Source organism: Budorcas taxicolor, chromosome 25, assembly GCF_023091745.1.
Source record: "Budorcas taxicolor isolate Tak-1 chromosome 25, Takin1.1, whole genome shotgun sequence".
Lineage (NCBI taxonomy): Eukaryota > Metazoa > Chordata > Mammalia > Artiodactyla > Bovidae > Budorcas > Budorcas taxicolor.
This window is the reverse complement of record NC_068934.1, coordinates 18,749,727-18,771,296: the sequence shown is the minus strand read 5'-3', so window position 1 is coordinate 18,771,296 and position 21,570 is coordinate 18,749,727. Positions and strand designations below refer to the sequence as shown.

At 35.2% G+C, this 21,570-nt stretch overlaps 1 protein-coding gene across 1 annotated transcript in view; it reads right to left on the bottom strand.

The window, feature by feature from the left end:
- RSF1 (remodeling and spacing factor 1) overlaps window positions 1-21,570 on the bottom strand; it is a 146,945-nt gene that overhangs the window by 47,597 nt on the left and 77,778 nt on the right. Inside the window, exons 3-5 of the mRNA XM_052661764.1 lie at window positions 16,982-17,074; window positions 15,874-16,079; window positions 3,308-3,462 (exon numbers count right to left, since the gene is read on the bottom strand). Of these exons, the coding sequence (XP_052517724.1) occupies window positions 3,308-3,462; window positions 15,874-16,079; window positions 16,982-17,074 (454 nt within the window). The remainder of the gene's footprint in view (window positions 1-3,307; window positions 3,463-15,873; window positions 16,080-16,981; window positions 17,075-21,570) is intronic.

The window sequence follows — 21,570 nt, the reverse complement described above, 5'->3', positions numbered from 1 at the left end:
TAATGTGCATTTAATCAGTAAAGGTTTGACGATGCCTGGGTTTTCATTCTGTAGTTTCCAAAACTGTGTCCATTAAATGCAAACAAAAAAGGAAGAAGTCTTGGCAGAACAGAAGTGATACACACTTGACAATCGAATCAATTTAAATTATTATTCATGGCATACAGCCAGTCCATGCTCTAGCCGTTTCTAGGGCTTGGGCTTCATTGGTCTTCCACTGCTCCGCTACATCATTTGCTAATGGATCATCTGGAATGGGAGCACTTAACAAAGCCTATATCGATAGCAGAACTGTGTGAATCTGCAGTGCTGGGGACCACTTATCTTTCAAAATATCTAAACATATTCTTTCCAACTTGTCTACATTAGGATGATAAATTTTGGTCATGAAATGTACTTTAAGGGCTGCCATTGGGTATTCTTCTGGAAGGAATATTTCAAGCTTCAAAACTCCTCCCTCAAAGTGGGAATCCTGAGGGCTGGCAATGACCACACGAAAATAACGGGCGTTGCTCTCATCTGGTTTTGCTTTAATGCCAGGAACTGGTTCTGCCAGCAAACGCTGGGTTTCCTTAATAATCCTGTGGGGCAGCCCGGCCATCTTGTCAGATCCTGAGTTCGGCCTCTGGTCTCTGGCTCTATTCCCCTCACGCATGGGTCATCTGCTGTTATTTAAGGGCACTAATTCTTGTGTCTGTTGACTCAGATATTATTAACAGATTTTTTAAAAAATCGTCAACTCTGCCACCTATTCATTTAGCGTTTTCATATGTTTAGTGAGAATGTCTTTTGGTTAAGTTTTCATTTCTGCCATGATGTTAATGTGCTTCTTATTTTCTTTCATTATTATAATTCTATGGGATTTGGTCTTGATCTTTTTTAGTTACTCATTTTTATGTCAAGTAGATAGTTTTTCTAATTTTACTGCTTTCAAGCTCTGCATTTTTCATATTAAAAATTAAACTGATTTACTTTATGAGATTATACAACTCTAGACCTCTCCTATACTTTCATTTGAATTTTTTTTTTTTAACTTGTCTCTACTGTTCCTATTCTATTTAATTTAGATCCTATTCCCAGCAGACTGCATGAGCTCTGTGTGGAGTTTAGTTCTGGAAGGGATCTTCAGCTGGAGAGGTTTGAGAAGCCATAATGCCCAGAGTACCCAAGTTCTGTTAAGATCTTAGTTTCAGATACTACAGTTTTTTACTTTTGTTATCAATATGTTCCTATTATAGGGGAATCTGTAGACAGTCAAAAACCATGCCACTGACACTTTCCAAAAATTATGAATGACAACTTAAATTTTCACCTGTTGATTCTAATCATAACAAATTTAGTCAGAAAAGAAAATTTCAACAGTTTCTCTAACCATGAAAGGGTTTTCTTTTCTTCTTCCTTTCTTCTTTGATTTCTAAAGAAGGTGATCATTTCACAACAAATACAAATGTCAAATCATGTTGTACGCCTGGAACAAATCTAAAATTGTATGTCAATTATACTTCAATTTTAAAAAATCTGAAAATTCAAAAGTGGGTTTAGACTACTTTAAAAATTATTAAGTTTTACTGATATAGGTCACAAACTGAATTTTAGGATATAGAAAAGAATTTGCCAAATGAGAAATACAGCTCATGGTTAAAACCACCAAAGATATCTGAAATCATATAATCACTAGTAAAGGGAAAATAATCAGGATTTTTGCTAAAAGAAATATTGGTATGTACAAACATTATACCCTGCATTAAAATGCAAAATTACTTGGTTTTATGCAATCCTTGCAGCTAGGGGATGACTTTATGATTAGTTTCCTCAAAGCAGCAAACAAGGTAAGAACATATTATTTTCAGGTTCTAATCTAAACAGTAAAGGAAAACTGAAAGTAGAGGAAGAAAGGACGATAAAGAGAGCAAATTCTGTACCCTGTCATTAAAAGGCATGTTATCAAGGAAAAGTATTAACCAAACGACATTAGACAAAACTTCAATTGGTTTCTCTGCTTCTAGAAAAGTTAGGACTTGCTTCTGATCTTCTGAAAAGGTTAGGATTTAATCTTCTCAGTTAACTGTATTAAAAAAGTCAATCAGGAAATCAAGCTTAATAACTATAGTTATCATAGACTTAGGAATTTACTAAGGGTGACCCAAAACAAAAAAAGAAAACCAATCCACACCACACACACATAAAAATGATTTAAAAATTGGCTTACTTAAAAAAGGACTTAAAATATCTTCCCAAACAACACATACTAATAAGAACATGAAAATGTCTTCAACACCATTGGTCATTTTGAAAATGCAAATCAAAAACCATAAATACCACTTCACATCATTAGAATGTCTATCATTTTTTTAAAAATAACAACTGATATGTAGGATGTGAAAAAATTGGAATCCTTATGCAGAACTGATAGGAACGTAAAATGGTGCAGCAGTTGTAGAAAATGATACGGCAAATCCTCAAAAAATTAAAAACAGAACTATCATCTGATCCAAAAATTCTACTCCAGGGATATAGCCAAAAGAAGTGCAAGCAGATATTTGTACACCCACTTTCATAACAACATTAATTATAATAGACAAAAGGTAGAAGAAACCTAAGTGTCCAATGACAGATGAATAGATAAAATGTGGTAGACACATACAAGAGAATATCAGCATTAAAAAAGAAAAATGCTGCTACATGTTATAATATGGAGGAATACTGAAGACATTAAGCTCAGTGAAATAAGGCAATTACAAACGGACAAATATTGCATGACTTCTTTGAAGTGAGGTTCCTAGAGTTAGTCAAATTCATAGTCAGAAAGTGGAATGATGCATGCCTGTGGCTAAGGGGAGGGGGAAAAAGGTAGTTAGTGTTTAATGGGTACAGAGTTTCAGTTGGAGGATATGAGCCTGGAGATGAATGGAGGAGACAGATGCACAACAATACAAATGAACTTAATGCCACTGAACTGTATACTTAAAAATGGTTAAAATGATAAAATTTTATGTTATATATATTTTACCACAATAATTTTTTAAAAGTTCACTAATATCCTCTGTATTCTTAAATTAGTAAAAGATATCATGTCTTGATGGCTGGAACACTTTTATGTAAATTTTTTAAATGTGCAGTATAAAAGACCAAAGTACTCAATAGTTTTTTGCCTCTTTTTCATTAAATGATAGAAAAATCTACTTCCTTTAACAGGAAGAGTTAAAACTCTTCAAATTGAGGGAAATTCAATTGATGTAGGTGGGAAGAAGAGTGGAAAAGAGAAGAAATTACAAAACAAAGAAAAACAAAACACACAAAAAAAAACCTTGTTTAGTTGTTTCTTCCTCCTTTTTAGTCTCCTCTTCTTCTAAGCTGGGACTTTCCCGGGAAGAGCTGTCCTGTTGGCTAGAGTTCTTCAATAGAACAGGATCAATTTGTGCTTTCAGGAGTGCAAGAGTCTCAGCCAACTCGTTTCGATTTCTAAAAAAAAAGGAAAACCAGAAGGCAGCATAAATATCTTTCTCCTGTTCTAAGCTTTGTGGTTGCCAATAAGGGTGGGGAAAAATGGGAGTCTGAGATTAGCAGATGCAAACTAATTTATAAAGGATGGATAAACAACAAAGTCCTACTACGTAGCACAGGAACTATATTTAATATCCTATGATAAAGCATAATAGAAAAGCATATGAATATAAGAATATTCATATGGATAACTGAGTTACCTCGTTGTACAGAAGAAATTAACACAACACTGTAAATCAACTATACTTCAATAAATTTTTTAAAAAATCTTCCTTCAGTTCTAAAATGATTTCAGAATAACACCTATTAGAAATTAACATTTAAAAAAGAAAAACATATTAAGAACATCCAAAACACTAGTACAGCTAACCCTCATGAACCTTACATTTTAAAATTAAGTATTAGGAATGAATGCATATTAAAATAAACTGTTCACCAACGAGGAATCTTAGACTATGTTTTATTAGAATGGCAATTCAAATCTTTTTAGTTAAAAAGAACAGTAGGAACAAATTAAACAAAAACCAAAGTTTGATAATTTTTTTAAATACGATGCAATCTCTCAGGAGTACAAAACCAAAGTAAATTCAATTTGAATAAAAATATAAGAAAATCCCCAATAAATAAGATACCAATCTACAAATTATCTATTTTTAACACCAAATCCAGAGGTATATATAATACGGTCAATTTTAATGCCACATACAATTAACAATAAAACAATAATTTAATCATAATTATTTATAACAATAATAATTTAAATTTTTTCTTGCTCAGAAAAACAGTGTGTAACGGCAGAAATAAAAAGGAAACCTTGGACTCAGACTTGGGAAATATAGTTCTAGATCTGCCACTAAGTTAATGAATCAGCACCATGATCTCCCCATCTGTGTCATCAAAGGACTGTGCACGCACCTCTTAATTCTATGTAGTTAGTATCAAGATGAAATTATCTGTTCTATCTGTCATGCCACATATGTCCTCTATCCCCAATTCCACCACCATTCTAGCTAAACACTACTGCTTGAAAGTGGAGACTCTCTTATGAAGTAGGCTCTAAAAGATATTTAATGAATAAATAGAATCCCTGTTCCTAAACCAAATGGCTATGTACCCCTGGACAGGTCATATATTTTCATCAGACCTGAGTTTCCTTATCTATATAAGACTGGATTCTCTTAAGTATTATTAAATTGGTTTCCAAAGAAAGTAAAAAATCACCAGTGACAGACATCTTTCAGAAATTAAAAGGACAATCATTTTGCAACTGTCTATGCGAAAGAACACACAGGGTTACACACATTATAAACATTGTGCATGGCGATGACTATATGTTTATACATAGTATAACTATCACATTAGCATACACAATAAAATGAACAGTTTTAGACTTTTAATTATCTAATAGTAGTAGGTCATGTCAGATGCTGTTTCGAGATTGTGTGGTACTATAACCACTTTACAAAAAACAAAAATAGTTTCTATTTTTGAACTTCATTAGCCCAACCTGCTTCTAACCTAAGCCTCTATCCACTTAATGTTATTATCATCATATTTCAATGAGAATTTCATATGTATAAGTGCCCCAATCCATTTGTTATTTTCTGAGGTAATGCTGGAAACTGAAAAATATATTGAAGTATTTCACTATACCTTCTTTTAAAAGCTGTGAACATTAGAAGCATGCCAATACTTGCTAGAAAATCCATGTCAATTACTTTCAGTACTCTAAGCAACAAAAAAAACTTGCAGAAAAGTTGATTAAAGAACTCTCCTAAAGGCTTTTAACCTGTCTACTACATTCAAATGCAAACCTAATAAAGCCATTATCTTATAAAAACAGAAAACTACCCATCTGGATTTCTCCTGTTTCAATCTTACAATTAGATTTAGTATGTTAAATAATTTTTAAAAGCCCTAAATTGGAATGGAGGAAATTTTAATATATATAGATTAAAATTATATCCAATTTCTTACCACTTTTTACAGAACTTTTTTATTTTTAATGTAATTTTAAAGTGTTACCTTCCATTTACAGTTATTACAAAATACTGGTTTTACTCTCCATGTTTTACAACACATTTTCAGCCTATCTTACACCCAATAGTTTGTACCTCCCCTTACCACTGGTAACCACTAGTTTGCTCTCCATATCTGCTAGTCTGCCTCTTTTTCCCTTTACTCACTAGTTTGTTGTAATTTTTAGATTCCACATATAAGTGATATCATTGAGTATTTGTCCTTCCTCTGACTTCACTTTGCATAATGCCCTTCAAGTCCACCCATGCTACTGCAAATGGAAAATTTCCTTCTTTTTATGGCTGAGTAGCATTCCATTGTGTATATATACCCCAACGGACTTATGTATATTAATTTTGTGTTCTGCAACTTTTCTAAATTCACTGTTGAACTCTAGTAGTTTTCTGATAGCATTTTCAGGATTTTATGAATAGCATCACATAATTTACAAACAGTGTGGCAGTTTAATTTCTTCACTGTCAATCTGGATTCATTTATTTTTCCTCTCTGGTTGCTGTGGTAAGGATTTCCAAAACTGTCTTGAATAAAAGCGGCAAGAGTGGTCATCATTGTCTCCTTCTTGATCTTAGAGGAAACGCTTTCAGCTTTTCACCAATAAGTATGATACTAGCCGTGGGTTTGTCACGTGTGGCCTTTCTGATGTTAAGATGTTCCTTCTATGTCCACTTTCTAGAGTGTTTTTTATCATAAATGGACACTGAATTTTATCAAAAGCGTTCTGTATCTATTAAGATGACCATATGGCTTTTATTCTTTAATTTGTTAATGTGGTTCATGTATCATGTTGGTTGACTGATTTACATATACTGAAGAACACTTGCATCCCTGGAATAAGTCCCAGTTGATCATGGTGTAGGATCCTCAAAATGTTTATTTGCTTGTTTGTTTTGACTGTGCCATGAGGTATACAAGACCTTAGTTCCTTGACCAGGGACTGAACCCATGCTCCCTGAAGTAGAAGTGTGGAGTCTTAACCACTGGTAGTTAAGACTTTTAATTTGTTGCACTCAGTTTGCTAGTATTTTGTTGAGGATTTCTCAACATTCATCAATGATCCTGGTCTGTGATATTGGCCTTTTTTTTAATGATACCTGTGTCTGGTTTTTGTATCAGGATGATATTGGCCTCACAGAATGAGTTTGGAAATGTTCCTTCCTCTGCAATTTTCTGCAACAGTTTCAGAAGCATAGGTGTTAACATTGCTGTTTGGTGGAATTCATAACTGGCTCACTTTGCTGTATACAAGAAACTAACACAGCATTATAAAACAACTATACTCCGTTAAAAAGTAATTAAAACAGAACAAACAAACAAAAAATGGTTTGGTAAAATTTACATGTGAAGCCATCCAATGGTCCTCTACAGGACCTTATAAAGGAGTCTGTGGATTCTAACAATTCAGTTGTTTTGCCCTTTCCCCTCTATTGCTTTATTTTCTTTAAAACATTTCTTCACTCAGACATATTAAATCATACTCTCTTATGATCTCAGGTTATTTACACTTCTGTTCTCTTCAGTCCAAAGTGTGTTTTGGACTAACTCCAATTATTCTTTCAAAGACAGGCAGATAGATGTGCAACCGAGACTACCACAGCATTGTTAATTGGCTATACCCCAATACAAAATAAAAGATTACAGCTTCAAAGACAAGCAGAGAATGGAAAAATAATGTGGTACACTCATGGAACAGAATATTATTTAGCTATAAAAAGGAATGTAGTACTGATTCTTCATAGATGAACCTTGAAATATGCTATCTCAAAGAAACCAGACATGAAGGCCACGTATGGTATGATTCTATGTATATAAAATGTCGGGAATAGGCAATTTAGGGAAACAGAAAGTAGGCTGGCAGCTGCCACAGGCTGGGGAAAGGGAGAATGGTGAGAAACTGCCAATCTACAGGGTGTGGGGATCCTTTGTGGGGTGAGGAAAATGCCCTGGAGTTAGATCATAATGATAGTCACATAACTTCACGAATATACTAAAAATCACTGAATTGTATTTTTCTTTAAGTGATGGTGGCTTGGAGATGCATGTAAGGAAAAAGGAACATGTAAACACTGGATAATTTTGCATAGAGAGCTGATTGGATTTGTTGATAGAATATATGTGAAGTGAGAGAAAAAGAAAATGTGCCTCCCAAGTTTTGGATCCAAGCAAACATGGATGCTATTAACTGTGATAGGAGAAACATACCCAAGTGGAAAGGTTGGAAGCTCAAGTTTTGGGCAGACTGACTGATTTTGACAGATTCTGAACTATCTGTACCTACAGATAACCTAACTATCTAGGTTAACTATCTGTTAACCTAGACTTGAGTGAAATGGAATGTATCACTCTAATTATTATAATACAGAATATGACTTTTCTTAAGGGATGTTCAGAATTAGAATTGGTAGGGATACACAAAAGCAACTGTTCAGAAGCAACTGATCTGGTAGCACAATTCAATTAAAAAAAAAAAAAAACAGACAAAAAAACAAAGCCAAGCACAGGCATCATCTTCTGCCAAGTATGGGTTAGATACCTTGATCCTCCATAGCACACTGGAGAGTAATCTCCATCACAGATCACATTTACAACACTACATTATCATTTCCTATTTCCCTGTATCTTTCTCCAACAATATGGAAAGCTCAGGAATGGCATTAAGTCTTTTCCCTTTAAGAGCCCAGGACAGTGACACAGCAAATCTTTAGCAGATGTCTGTAATATATGATTCCACTATTCACCAATAATATTCCACTTTTCTTATATAATTTCATATCACTGAGCAGATAAAAAGGAAGAAAACTGAGTACAACAATATCTAAGGGGGTCAAGAAACTGAAAGAAGATATTAATGAGTGATATTGACAGGAGTATATTAATAACATAAGTTAACATTAGTGAGTGATTACTATGCTCCAGGCATTACTCCAAAATCATGACATGAATTAGTTCATGTAATTCTAATATAATCTGATTAAATAAGTACTATTGTTAACCCCGTTTTTTAGACTAAGAAAGTGAGAACATGCAGAAAGATACAATGATCTATGATCAGAGTTAATTAGTATATATTAAAGGCAGAACTGAATTATAGAAAGTCTGACTTCAGAAACCATATTTTCAAACTCTGTGCTATATTAATTATAGAAATGCCTTGACAGATTTCCTAATTATATGTACATGAAAACTCTGTACACTATTTAGGAAACAGCTTTTTGAAAATGATTATGAAATAATTATTAGTATTTAAAATATTTTTAATGAGGTATAATTTACATCCTTTAAATGAATAGATCTTAGGTGTTCAGCAAACCAGTTCTAACAAATGCATATACTTGTGTAATCCATAGCCCAATCGAGAAAAGGAATATTACTATCACCCCCAAACCCCTCCTGCCCTGTCCTACTCAATTCCTCTGCTCCACCAAAAGCAAAACGGAATCAGTTTCGAACACTGTAAGCATACATCAGTTAATTCCAGAACTTAAATAAAATGGTATGTACTTTTTTTGGGAGAAGGCAATGGCACCCCACTCCAGCACTCTTGCCTGGAAAATCCCATGGATGGAGGAGCCTGGTGGGCCACAGTCCATGGGGTCGCTAGGAGTCTGACATGACTCAGCGACTTCACTTTCACTTTTCACTTTCACACATCGGAGAAGGAAATGGCAACCCACTCCAGTGTTCTTGCCTGGAGAATCCCAGGGACAGGGGAGCCTGGTGGGCTGCCGTCTATAGGGTCGCACAGAGTCGGACATGACTAAAGCGACTTAGCAGCAGCAGCAGCAGCAGCAGGTACTTTTTGACTTCTCACACATGATAATTCCTTAAGAACAAAGCCAGAGTTGCATGCATTATAGGTCATTTCTTTTTATTGCTAAGTAACAATCCATTTTTGAGGACTATTATGAACAAAGATGCTACATACATTATTACACAAGGCCTTTCAAAACATCATATAGTTGAAATCATAGTTAATTTCAGATTGCCTTCTCTTATTAACACGATTTAAATTTCCTCTGTCTTTTCATGGCTTGATAACACATTTGTTTTTTAGATGACAATATTCCATTGTCTGGATACACTGTAGCTTATCCATTCACCTAATGAAGAACATCTTGGCTGTTCTCAGGTTTTGGCAAGTTTGAGTAAGCTGCTACAAATATTCCTGTGCAGGTTTTTATAAGGGCATAGCTTTCAACTTCTTTGGGCAAATGCCAAAGAGGATGACTGCTGGTTCATATGATAATGTTTAATTTTGCAAGAAGCCACCAACCAATCTTTCTGACTGTGTCATTCTGCATTCCCATCAGCGATGAATCTAAGTTCCTACTGCTCTATGTGCTCACCACCATTTGCTGTTATCACTGTTCTCGATTTTGTTGTTGTTGTTTAGTCCTTAAGTCATGCCCGACCCTTTCACGACCCTATGGGCCAGAGCCCCCCCAGGCTCCTCTGTCCGTGGGATTTTCCAGGCAAGCATACTGAAATGGGCTGCCATTTCCTCCTCCAGGGGATTTTCCCGACCCAGGGATGGAACCCACATCTCCTGCATTGCAGGCGAATGGGAAACCGGTTCTCGATTTCAGGCACTGTAGTAGGTGTCTAGCAATACCTCACTGTTGTCTTAATTTCCATTTCCCTGAACATTCGGCAGGGTGCATATTTTCCTGTGCTGATTTGCCATCTGTTTGATAAGGTCGTTGGTCCACTTTAAATCAGGTTGTTTGTTTTCTTATTGTTGGACTTTAAAAGTTATTTGTATAGCAATTTAAATAGCAGTGCTCTATCAGATATGTCTTTTGTAAATAATTTTCTCCCATTCTGTGATTTATATTTGCATTATGTTGACACTGTCTTTCACAGAGTAGAAATTTTTAATTTTAATCAAGTCCAGCATCATCAATTCTTTGATGGATTACAGCTTTGATACTGTAACAAAACCTGTAACAAACCTGAAGTCATCTAGATTTTCTTCTATGCTTTCTTCTTGGGAGTTTTATAGTTTTGTATTTTATATGTAGGTCTGTGATTTACTGTGAGTTAATTTTTGTAAAGGTTGTAAAGGTGTGGGTCTAGATTCAGCTTTTTGAATGTGGACGTCCAGTTGTTCCAAGACAATTTGTAAAGACTATCTTTTCTCCACTGTATTCCTTTTGCTCCTTGGTCAAACATAAGTTGATATAATTGTGTGCATCTAATTCAATGGTCCCTATTCTGTCTCAGTGATCTACCTGTCTATTCTCTTGCCAATACTAGATTCTTCATTATGGTACATTTATAGAAAGACACAGACTCAGGTAAGGTCAGTACTTCAACTTTGCTCTTTTATAACACTGTGTATTATAGGCCTTGTGCCTATATATTTGAGAGTCAATTATATTGATATCCACAAAATAACTTGCTGGAATTTTGATTGGGACTGCAGTGAGAAGGCAATGGCACCCCACTCCAGTACTCTTGCCTGGAAAATCCCATGGGTGGAGGAGCCTGGTAGGCTGCAGTCCATGGGGTCACTAAGAGTCGAACACGACTGAGCGACTTCACTTTCACTTTTCACTTTTATGCACTGGAGAAAGAAATGGCAACCCACTCCAGTGTTCTTGCCTTGAGAATCCCAGGGATGGGGGAAGCCTGGTGGGCTGCCATCTATGGGGTCACACAGAGTCGGACACGACTGAAGCGACTTAGCAGCAGCAGCAGTGACTCTACAGAGTCAGATCAGACTCTACCGATATCATGACAATATTAAGTGTTCTTATATATTTGAACATGGAATAATGGAATATCTCTCCATTTATTGATTCCTTTTTTATTTCTTTCATTAGCTTCTCTTTCCTCATATAGATTTGTGCAATACTCTTGTTAGATTTACACCTAGGTATTTCAGCTTTAGGAGCACTGATGTAAATGGTACTATGCTTTTAATTTCAAATAACATACATTCGCTGATGGTATATATCAAAATGATTGACGTCTGTGTATTAATTTTTTTGTCCTGCAACACTGCTACAATAATAAACTAGTTCCAGGAGATTTTTTTGGTTGATTCTTTCAGATTTTCTACAAAGAAGATGATGTCATTTGCAAACAACAAGTTTTATTTCTCTGTTCCCAATGTGTATGTCTTTTATTTCCTTTTTTTACTGCACTAGTTAGAACTTCCAATATGATGTTAAAAAGGAATAGAGAGAGTAGATACCCTTGCTTTGTTCCTAATCATAGTAGGAAAAACTTCAAGTTTCTCTTCATTAAATAGATGCTACATGTAGGTTTTTGGTAGCTTTTTAGAAGAATAATTTAAAACTCTCAACTAACAAATCTTTTAGATGATCCTTCACTTTTGTTGAAAGTCAAGTATTAGAAACCTTCCAATTTTGTGTAGGATTTATTTTCTGCCTCCATGCTGCTAAGTCACTTCAGTCATGTCTGCCTCTGTGCGACCGACCCCATAGATGTTAGCCCACCAGGCTCCCCCATCCCTGGGATTCTCCAGGCAAGAACACTGGAGTGGGTTGCCATTTCCTTCTCCAATGCATAAAAGTGAAAAGTGAAAGTGAACGTGAAGTCGTGTCCGACTCTTAGTGACTCCATGGACTGCAGCCTACCAGGCTCCTCCGTCCATGGGATTTTCCAGGCAAGAGTACTGGAGTGGGGTGCCATTGTTTTTCTGCCTCCATAGGAAATCAGTATTTTTTTAGCAGTCACACAGGGTATTAGTTCTTGAACAGGGATTGAATCTTGGCCCACAGCAGTGTTAAGTGCAGAGTCCTAACCCCTGGATTGCCAGGAAATTTCCAATACGCTTTTTTAATCAAGGACATTTCTGTCTCTTTCACTAAAGACTTCTAATCATCAAACAGTGTTGATGTCTATCAAATGGTTTTTCTGTTATGTATTGACATGATCATGTGATATTTTCTTCTTTAGCCTGCTGATATGTGAAAATTGATTTTCAAATATTGAACCAGTCTTATATACCTGAGATAACTCTTACTTGGTCATTATATATATATATATATATATATATATATATATATATATATATATATATATTTTGTAATGCATTGTTGGATTTGATTTGCTAATATTTTTTGAAAAGTTCTGTATTTATGTTCTTTAGAGATGTTGGTCTATAATTTTTTTCTTGTAATATCTTTTCCTGGTTTTGGTAAGGCTGGCCTCATTCAATGAATTCAGAATTACCCTCCCTTCTTCTACCTTCTGAAAAGACTGAAACCTACAAGTTTAGAAAATGTTTTTTGATAGCATCTATCAGTCTTCCAACAATTATTTCTCTGCAATATAAAACAAACAAATGTTCTCACCTCCATAAACTCAGTTCTACTACCCCATAATTTATATCCACTGAAGCAGGTTGAGCCCTTGAAAGAAATACTCTTACACAAATCAATTCTTTAAATGTTTACAGACAGTTATATCTCCCTATACTTATGCTAGATCAAGTATTTTCAGTTTATTAAATCATTTTCTTTGTGATTCCTTCCATAAAGAACACATTCCACTATACTGATATTCTTCTTAAGAGTCTGACATCCAATTCTAAATACTATACTCCAGGAAGAATCTTACATGTGACACATGGAATGATGCCCTACATTGTTTTGGGTATCGAATGCATTTTAGTGACCACTAAGATCTCAATTTTGAGGAAAGAAAAGAATAATAGGGCTTCCCTAGTGGCTCAGTGGTAAAGAATCCACCTGCCAATGTAGGAGATGCGGGTTCGATCTCTGGGTCAGGAAGATTCCTTGGAAAAGGAAATAGCAACCCACTCTAATATTCTTGCCTGAGAAATTCCATGGACAGAGGAGCCCAGTGGACTACAGTCCAAGGGGTCACAAAAAAGTGTCAGACTTAGTGAATAAACAACAAAGAATAGTAACACAATGCTTTTCACATTCAACCTTCACAAAAATGAGAGACCTATATGAATGAAAAAGCTCATTACATTTGTCCAAAACAGTACTAGCATGTTAACTGAAATGCCATGTCACAGAACATATCAAGAATTTATCAAAACTATGATACTTCCCTAGAAAATACACACATTAAATACAACTAAGAGCTACTGCTTACAATATAAGGAATTCCATAGGTGCATGAAAATCATCCAGAGATCCCAGAGCTGTACTATTCACCACTACATCCCCCACGGCTCAGCACAGTGCCTACTACACAAGCAGGCGTGCAATTCTAATCTATGACTTTAATGAAATAAAGGAACAGTAGTGTGACAATCAGTTATTTAGAATCTGCCTTTAATTCCCTGAAATGAGACTCAATACACCCAAAGTAGTATTAATGATCCCAAATATTACTACATATTTGGAAAAAGCTGGCTGGCAAATTTGCCCTTTTCTCTTCCTGCAGATAAACATTTCTCTAATGAAGTAACGAAGTTTCAATCTTAGGGGTTAGAAGTTTTAAGAAAATGTAGTAATTTAAAAGGTTAGGAGAAGGAACAAATTTTTATCGAGCATGTATTACAGCCCTAGTATAACTTATCTTATAGTCCTCAGAACAGCTTTACTGGGGAAGTATTATCAACCTCATTTTAGGAAAGAGTATGGACAGGGAGGCCTGGCATGCTGCGATTCATGGGGTCGCAAAGAGTCGGACACGATTGAGCGACCGAACTGAACTGAATAGAACTGATGACAGTAATTAAGCAATCTTCTTACAGATGATAAGCAGAGGAAACTAGATTCACTTATTAGCTATAAAATCTATGGTCTTTCTCTTACATCAGGCATTGGGGTATTATCTACTTAAAACATCATATACTAGCAGTTGTTTAAAAGCACATATGACTGATTAATAATAATCATAATAATTTTTCTCCGTCGTAAGTTTTTCTTCCACAAAGCAGTTGTCTCAAACAACTATGCAAGTTTAATAAAGAAAGCAGCAGAATGGTGGTAAAACATCACAAACAGAACCTTATTTAATGTATGTACTCACAGGGGGAGATGGTGAGTACATCTTATTTCAGGACCACTTTATTTATTTTAATTTAGTAAGTTAACTATATGGAAAACCATATTATATGGTTTATATTTTATATAATATATGATGCTATTATATCATATATAATATTATGTATGATGATAAATCATATATAATATATAATAATATATCTCACCATAATATGATGAAAGAATTGTTAACAAACAATCCCCCAAGAGCTCATTCAAAGTTTATTCTTAGGGAATAAAAGTTCAGCTTCCATGACCCAAACAAATAGCATGAATTTCTAGAATTTTCTCTTCAAAACATTAATAAATGACCACTAACAAAAATCTGCTAAAATCTAAGCAAAAACAAAGATGAGTTAAAGTTAAAAGAGTCTTCATAAGCCACTAGACATATATCCATTAGTTCTCCCTACCCTAGTTATAAATCCTATAATATTTTAAACTTAATGTAAATTGTGGAAATTAATACAATAAATTCTAAATAATTAATTTGCAAAAACAGAAAACTGGAGACACAAAGATTCTGAATAACAATCCGAGAGTCACTAATCAATTTTTTTAAAAGTTTTATTTCAAACCTTTTTATTAAATTAAATGTTTCCATTCAAATATATTTATCAATACAAACATAAGAAATCAAGATTTTCAAAAAGGATTAGGACAGAAAAGCATAATGTTCCTCAGATTTCTTCAGACCTCACTAAATAAATGTATGCACAGGAAAAACTGAAAATGTAGTATATTTTCACATGAAAATATGTGTCACATGAATCAGACAAATTTAAGAAGAACAGACAAATAATGCCTAATAGAAAGCTATATAGCTAAATAAAAATCAATTTATGTTTATCTGGGAATTCCCTGACACTGCAGTGGTTCGGATGCTGTGTTTTCACTGCCAAGGGCTTGGGTTCAATCCCCGGTTAGGAAACTAAGATCCTACAAGCTATGCAACACAGTACAAAGATATATATATATATATAAAAATATATAATATATATATATATAATATATATTTGTGTTTTTCTTATATTTCTTTCTAACAATGGTTTTCTCTGTGTATATTACCCATGCATCATTATTTTTTGGATTCTAGCTCCCTAAAGTACTAGGTATATGTCCTGATGTGGACCACATTGCTAAATGTATTTATTTATTTGACAAATAATTAAGTGCTTCCAATGGGTACTGTGCTGGGCACTAGGCTAGGTCCTACAAACTCCTAACCACATAAATAGAAAAGAATCACCAAGCCTCAGAGATTATATTCTGGTAGAGAAGAGATCAAAGTAAGAAACATGCAAATAAATGTAAAAAAACTTCCAATAAAACATACCTCACAATGCATTTCCATGAAGAGCCATCTTGATCATCTTGTTCTTCTATGTACATTCTGACATTGTGATCTTGATCCAACTGGTACCAGTACATGAGGCCATCTTTGTCACGGCCAATTGGCTGGAGACGCATGGTATCAGCATCCTCCTCATTGATAATATTCTTGAATTTGAGATTGTCATCAAATTGACACTCACAGAGGTACTGGAAAATAGTCACAACATGATTTAAAATACCCCATAAATGTTTCTCCATCACAATAAATGTGTTATGTTCAACCAAGAAACTGATTCAGGCATAAGAAGAGAAAGAATATGTTTGTCCATCTTTTACATTCCTCTCTCCTCTTTTGTACACTTATTTTACAATAAGCAATTTTAAAAGACAAATTTCTAATTTAACATACAATTTTAGTATTACATAAATTTATAGGTTTAATACAACCAGTGACCCAAAAATTAAGTTACATTCTAAAGCACTGAGTGTTTGTATTAAAGTCTCCCAAACTGGTTCACGGTATAAAATTTTCAGTGACTTTCTCTTAAAGCTTTTAGATGAACTTTATTCTTGAAATGGCCGTTTATTTTTGAAAGCTTGAGACATACATAATTTTTACCAAAGGCAGTCTTACTGATAACTGCCTCTGGAGAATTTTCTTTAAAAAAAAAAAATCATACTGCCAGCACCAAAATGGATGAACTAACTTTTTATTAAAAATTTTGTATATGATTAGTGTATATAAGATTTCTTTCCTGAATCTTTGATTTAGTAAACCAGTGAAAGATTAACCACAGTTTACCATATTTGTTAGCTATGATTTTGAAGGCTGCCAACAATGCATAAAGGTAATCTAGGGTAACTGTTTGCCATTATCCTTACAGGCAGAGATCATTAAACCTAGATATAAGTGTGTATTGAAAAACAACCAAAAACAGTAATTTAAAGAAGAGTTTTATCGCCAAAAAATAAATAAATAAATGAAAATTCTATTGTCCTTTTCCACTAACAATAAAAATTTCTACTTTCTAGTTGCTTCCCAATTCAACCAGAAGGAGTCAAAGTGATTTTTTAATTAAAATAATTTTAACAAATAATAAATTTATTACCTTTAAGAGTGCTAACTTGCATTCAACACTCATTTCAAGATAGCCTTTCTTCTCCATCTCCCATGCCCAGGTGCTATTAAACTCTTGGCATATCTGTCAAGAAAAAGTTAAAGTCTTAATACAGAAAAGCAATTTTTATTTACATTGGTAGTTTTGTTGTACAACTATGTTAACTGTTTTGTTAATACATAAAGGAAAAAGTTTATGCCAAACACAGTCCAATCGAATCACACTCTGAAATATCTACTATTTAAATATATCAAAAACGTTGACTACTACTACTAAATGATGACTGCATTCAAGGTAAGCTGTGACCTCTGCAGCTGTCTCCTTTGCTCTCAAGAATTTTATATACACTTTTGTGGCACAGTTTCCCAAATGCAAGTAATTATCTGATTCCACCTCTCCAAAAGCCTAGTTCCTCCAGGACAAGGACAATAATTTATTTCTATGCCTAGACTAGAAGCAAGCTAAAAATAACATGCCAAATTGTAGACACATTTTTATTCGAGTAACTCTCCAACTCGAAGTCCTCCTAATTATGGGTAAAGATTTCACTGCTTGGCTTCTATAATGTGGCATTAACTTAAATTTCTAGGTTTCTCTTTCCACACAAACATTTCAAGCAAACCAGAGACAATTTAACAGTATGAAGAAAGAAGATCTGGATAACCATTACACTTATCAGGAGAAATGCCATGGATTCTATGACCTCTGTGAGCCAGTTTCCTCAGCAATAAAAGGGAAGCAGTAGTAATATTGATCTTAAAGGTCAAATACATTTTTCATGTGAAGTAGACATGAAAAATGATATAAAGTGCCTACAAACTTCACACTTTTTTTCCAATCCAAGAAGCAAAGAGTAGAATGAAGGCCCAGGGAGAAGAACCAACAAAAGGCACAAGATTATCTGGTTGGGAAACTGGCTAGAAAGGCTGGAGGAGAAAAACAAAAAGGCAACTGAGACTGCTTATATAACCATCTCAACTTAGGAATAAGACTAAGCTGGCCCTCCTGGAAGGGGTTACTCTTTTCCTCTCCTTACCAGTGTCGTCGTCTTTTTTTTTTTAAACCAACTTGTGTAATAGAATCACAGGAGATCATTGTTAGGATAGAAAAAAATATAAGCAAGCAGTACGGCCAGGAACTCTATAATGGAAGATCTTCAAAGGCAAAAAGGAAGAAAGAGCTCTCCATTCTCTGGAATACCATACTTCTTTGACTGCTACAGCATTGTATTTTGCAGAGAAAAAATACTCAGACATTCAGAGTGAAGGAAATTTTTCTGGAATACCACACAGGGCAATGGCCAAAAAGCACAGCAGAAGATGACCAGTGTCCTTAGTCATTAGGGAAATGTAACTCAAAATCACACTGCAATACTACTTCATACATGTTAGGATAGCATAATCAAAAAGAAGGAAAATAGCAAATGATAGGAATGTAAACTAGTGTAGCCACTTTGTTAAAAAAAAAAAAAAAAAAAGGTTAGCAGTTCCTCAAAAAGTTAACACTGAGTTACCACATGACTTAGCAATTCCATTCCTTGGTATGTACATATAAAAAAATGAAAACATATGCTATACAAATGTTCATCTCAATATTATTTATAATAGCCAAAGGGTGGGATCAACCCAAACTTACATCAACTGATGAATGAAGAATATAAATACAATGCAATTTTATGCATCCATGAAAAGGAATGAAGTACTGCTATACTGTACAACATGGATGAATATTAAAAACATAATGCTAGGTTAAAAAAATCTGATATAAAAGGTCACAGATTTTGGAGTGTTTGTATATAGAATTTCCACAAGAGTCAAATCCATATAGACAAAATTGCTAGTGGGTAAGTAGAGGGAGGAACAGTTGTTGCTAATGGGCTTCCTTTTAGAATAACTTTGAAAATGCTCTACAATTAAGACAGTGTTCTACTATTAAGATAGCTCACATACTTGTGAATATGCTTAAAAAACTGAATTGCATATTTTTAAAAGGTGACATTCATGGCATGTCAATAATATCTCCATCAAAAAAAAAAATCAGAGGGACAGTCAACAACACAGACCAAAGCTTATGACTTGGCTGAAGCATTTCTTGAGTGTTCTACTGTATACCACACCCCGAAAATACTTTGAAGGCTAAAGCTGAGTGTGGGGAAGCTCAACTTCACCCAGAGGGGCTGAGAATGACACAGCTTCAAAGCATAGCCCACAACCTAGTTACCAATGCACAGTCAATGGCTCACGGCGTCACTGATGGCAAATACAGCTGAACAACTACTGATTATCATTTACTGTGTGAAAGGGAAGGAGAGAGAGAGTGAGGTAGATACAGAGATAATTAAGATACAGGCCTCTGCATCTGCACTACTTAGCTTCAATTTACTGACCTTCATTTACAATGTTCAGGGTGTAAAACCTTTGCTGTGCTGATATTCAGAGATAAACATGCTATTCATTTTCAGTTTCTTTTCTTTTTAATACAAATTTATTTATTTTAATTGGAGGCTAATTTCTTTACAATATTATATTGGTTTTGCCATACATCAGTTTCGTTAAGCAATGTGGACTTCTACTATGCTATTTGAAGACCTCCCCTCAAGGCCCATTACTCTGATTTGCCCCAACAGCCATAACCTATTTTTACTACCTTCCCAGGGATGCAGTGGTAAAAAATACCCCTGCCATTGCAAGAGACACAAGAGTGCGGGTTTGATCCCCAGGTTGGGAAGATCCCTTGGAGTAGAAAATGGTAACCCACTCCAGTATTCATGCCTGGAAAATTCCATGGACAGAGAAGTCTGGCAGGATACAGTCCATGGGGTCTCAAAGAGTGGGACAGGACTGAGCAACTGAGCACAGCACATTGTTACCACAAAGGAAATACTGCAAATACAAAAAGTACTATAAACAACACTTAAATAATTCTTATGTAGGACTACATAATCTCATCAGAGGTCAGCAAACTTCTAAGAGACAAACAAATAATTTAGGTTTTGTGACCACATGGCCTCTTTTTCAACTATTAAACTCTGTTATAGTGCAAAAGCAGTCATGTTGCTAAGTCATGTTCAGAAGCTAAGTCACATCCGACTCTGCAAATCCATGGACTGCAGCATGCCAGGCTTCCCTGTCCTTCACCATCTCCCAAAGTTAGCTCAAACTCATATCCCATTGAGTTGGTGATGCCATTCATGATCTCACCCTCTGTCATCTCCTTTCTCCTCCTGCCTTCAATCTTTCCCAGAATCAGCATCTTTAACAATGAACTGTTTCTTCGCATTAAGTGGCCAAAGTAATGGAGCTTCAGCTTCAGTATCAGTCCTTCCAATGAATATTCAGGACTGATTTCTTTTAGGATGGACTGGTTGGATCTCTTTACAGTCCAAGGGACTCTCAAGAGTCTTCTCCAACACCACAGTTTGAAAGCATCGATTCTTTGGTGCTCAGCCTTCTTTATGGTCCAACTCTCACATCGGTACATGACTACTGGATAAACCATAGCTTTGACTATATGAACCTTTGTCAGCAAAGTAACGTCTTTGTTTTTTAATATGCTGTCTAGGTTTGTCATAGCTTTCCTTCCAAGGTTCATTTCACGGCTGCAGTCACCATCTGCAGTGATTTTGGAGCCCAAAAAATGAAGTCTGTCACTGTTTCCATTGTTTTCCCATCTATTTGCCGTGAAGTGATGAGACCAGATGCCATGATCTTTGTTTTCTGAATGTTAAGTTTTAAGCCAGCTTTTTCACTCTCTTCTTTCACCCTCATCAAGAGGCTCTTTAGTTCCTCTTCACTTTCTGCCACTAGAGTGGTATCATCTGCATATCTGAGGCTGTTCATATTTCTCCTGGCAATATTAATTCCAGCTTGTGCTTCATCTAGCCTGGCATTTCTCATGATGTACTCTGCTTACATGTTAAATAAACAGGGTGACAATACACAGCTTTGACATACTCCTTTCCCAATTTTGAACCAGTCCATTGTTTCATAGCTGGTTCTAACTGTTGCTTCTTGACCTGCATACAGATTTCTCAGGAGGCAGGTAAGGTGGTCTGCTATTTCCATTTCTTTAAGAATTTTCTACAGTTTGTTGTTATCCACACAGTCAGAAGTAGATGTTTTTCTGGAATTGTTTTGCTTTTTCCATGATCCAACAGATGCTGGCAATTTGATCTCTGGTTCCTCTGCCTTTACTAAATTGAGCTTATCCATCTGGAAGGTCTCGGTTCATGTACTGTTGAGGCCTAGCTTGAAGGATTTGAGCATAACCTTGCTAGCATGTAAAATGAGTACAACTGTGCAGCAGTTTTAACATTTAGCATTGCCCTTCTTTTCCAGTCCTGTGGCCACTGCTGAGTTTTCCACATTTGCTGGCATGTTGAATGCAGCACTTCCACAGCATCATCTTTTAGGATTTGAATTAGCTCAGCTGGAATTCCATCACCTCCACTAGCTTAGTTTGTACTAATGCTACCTAAGGCCCACTTGCCGTCACATTCCAGGAAAAGCAGTATTTTCTATAATACATAAATCAGTGAGCAATATCACTTTACAATACCACTGTATTTGTAAGGAAATTTG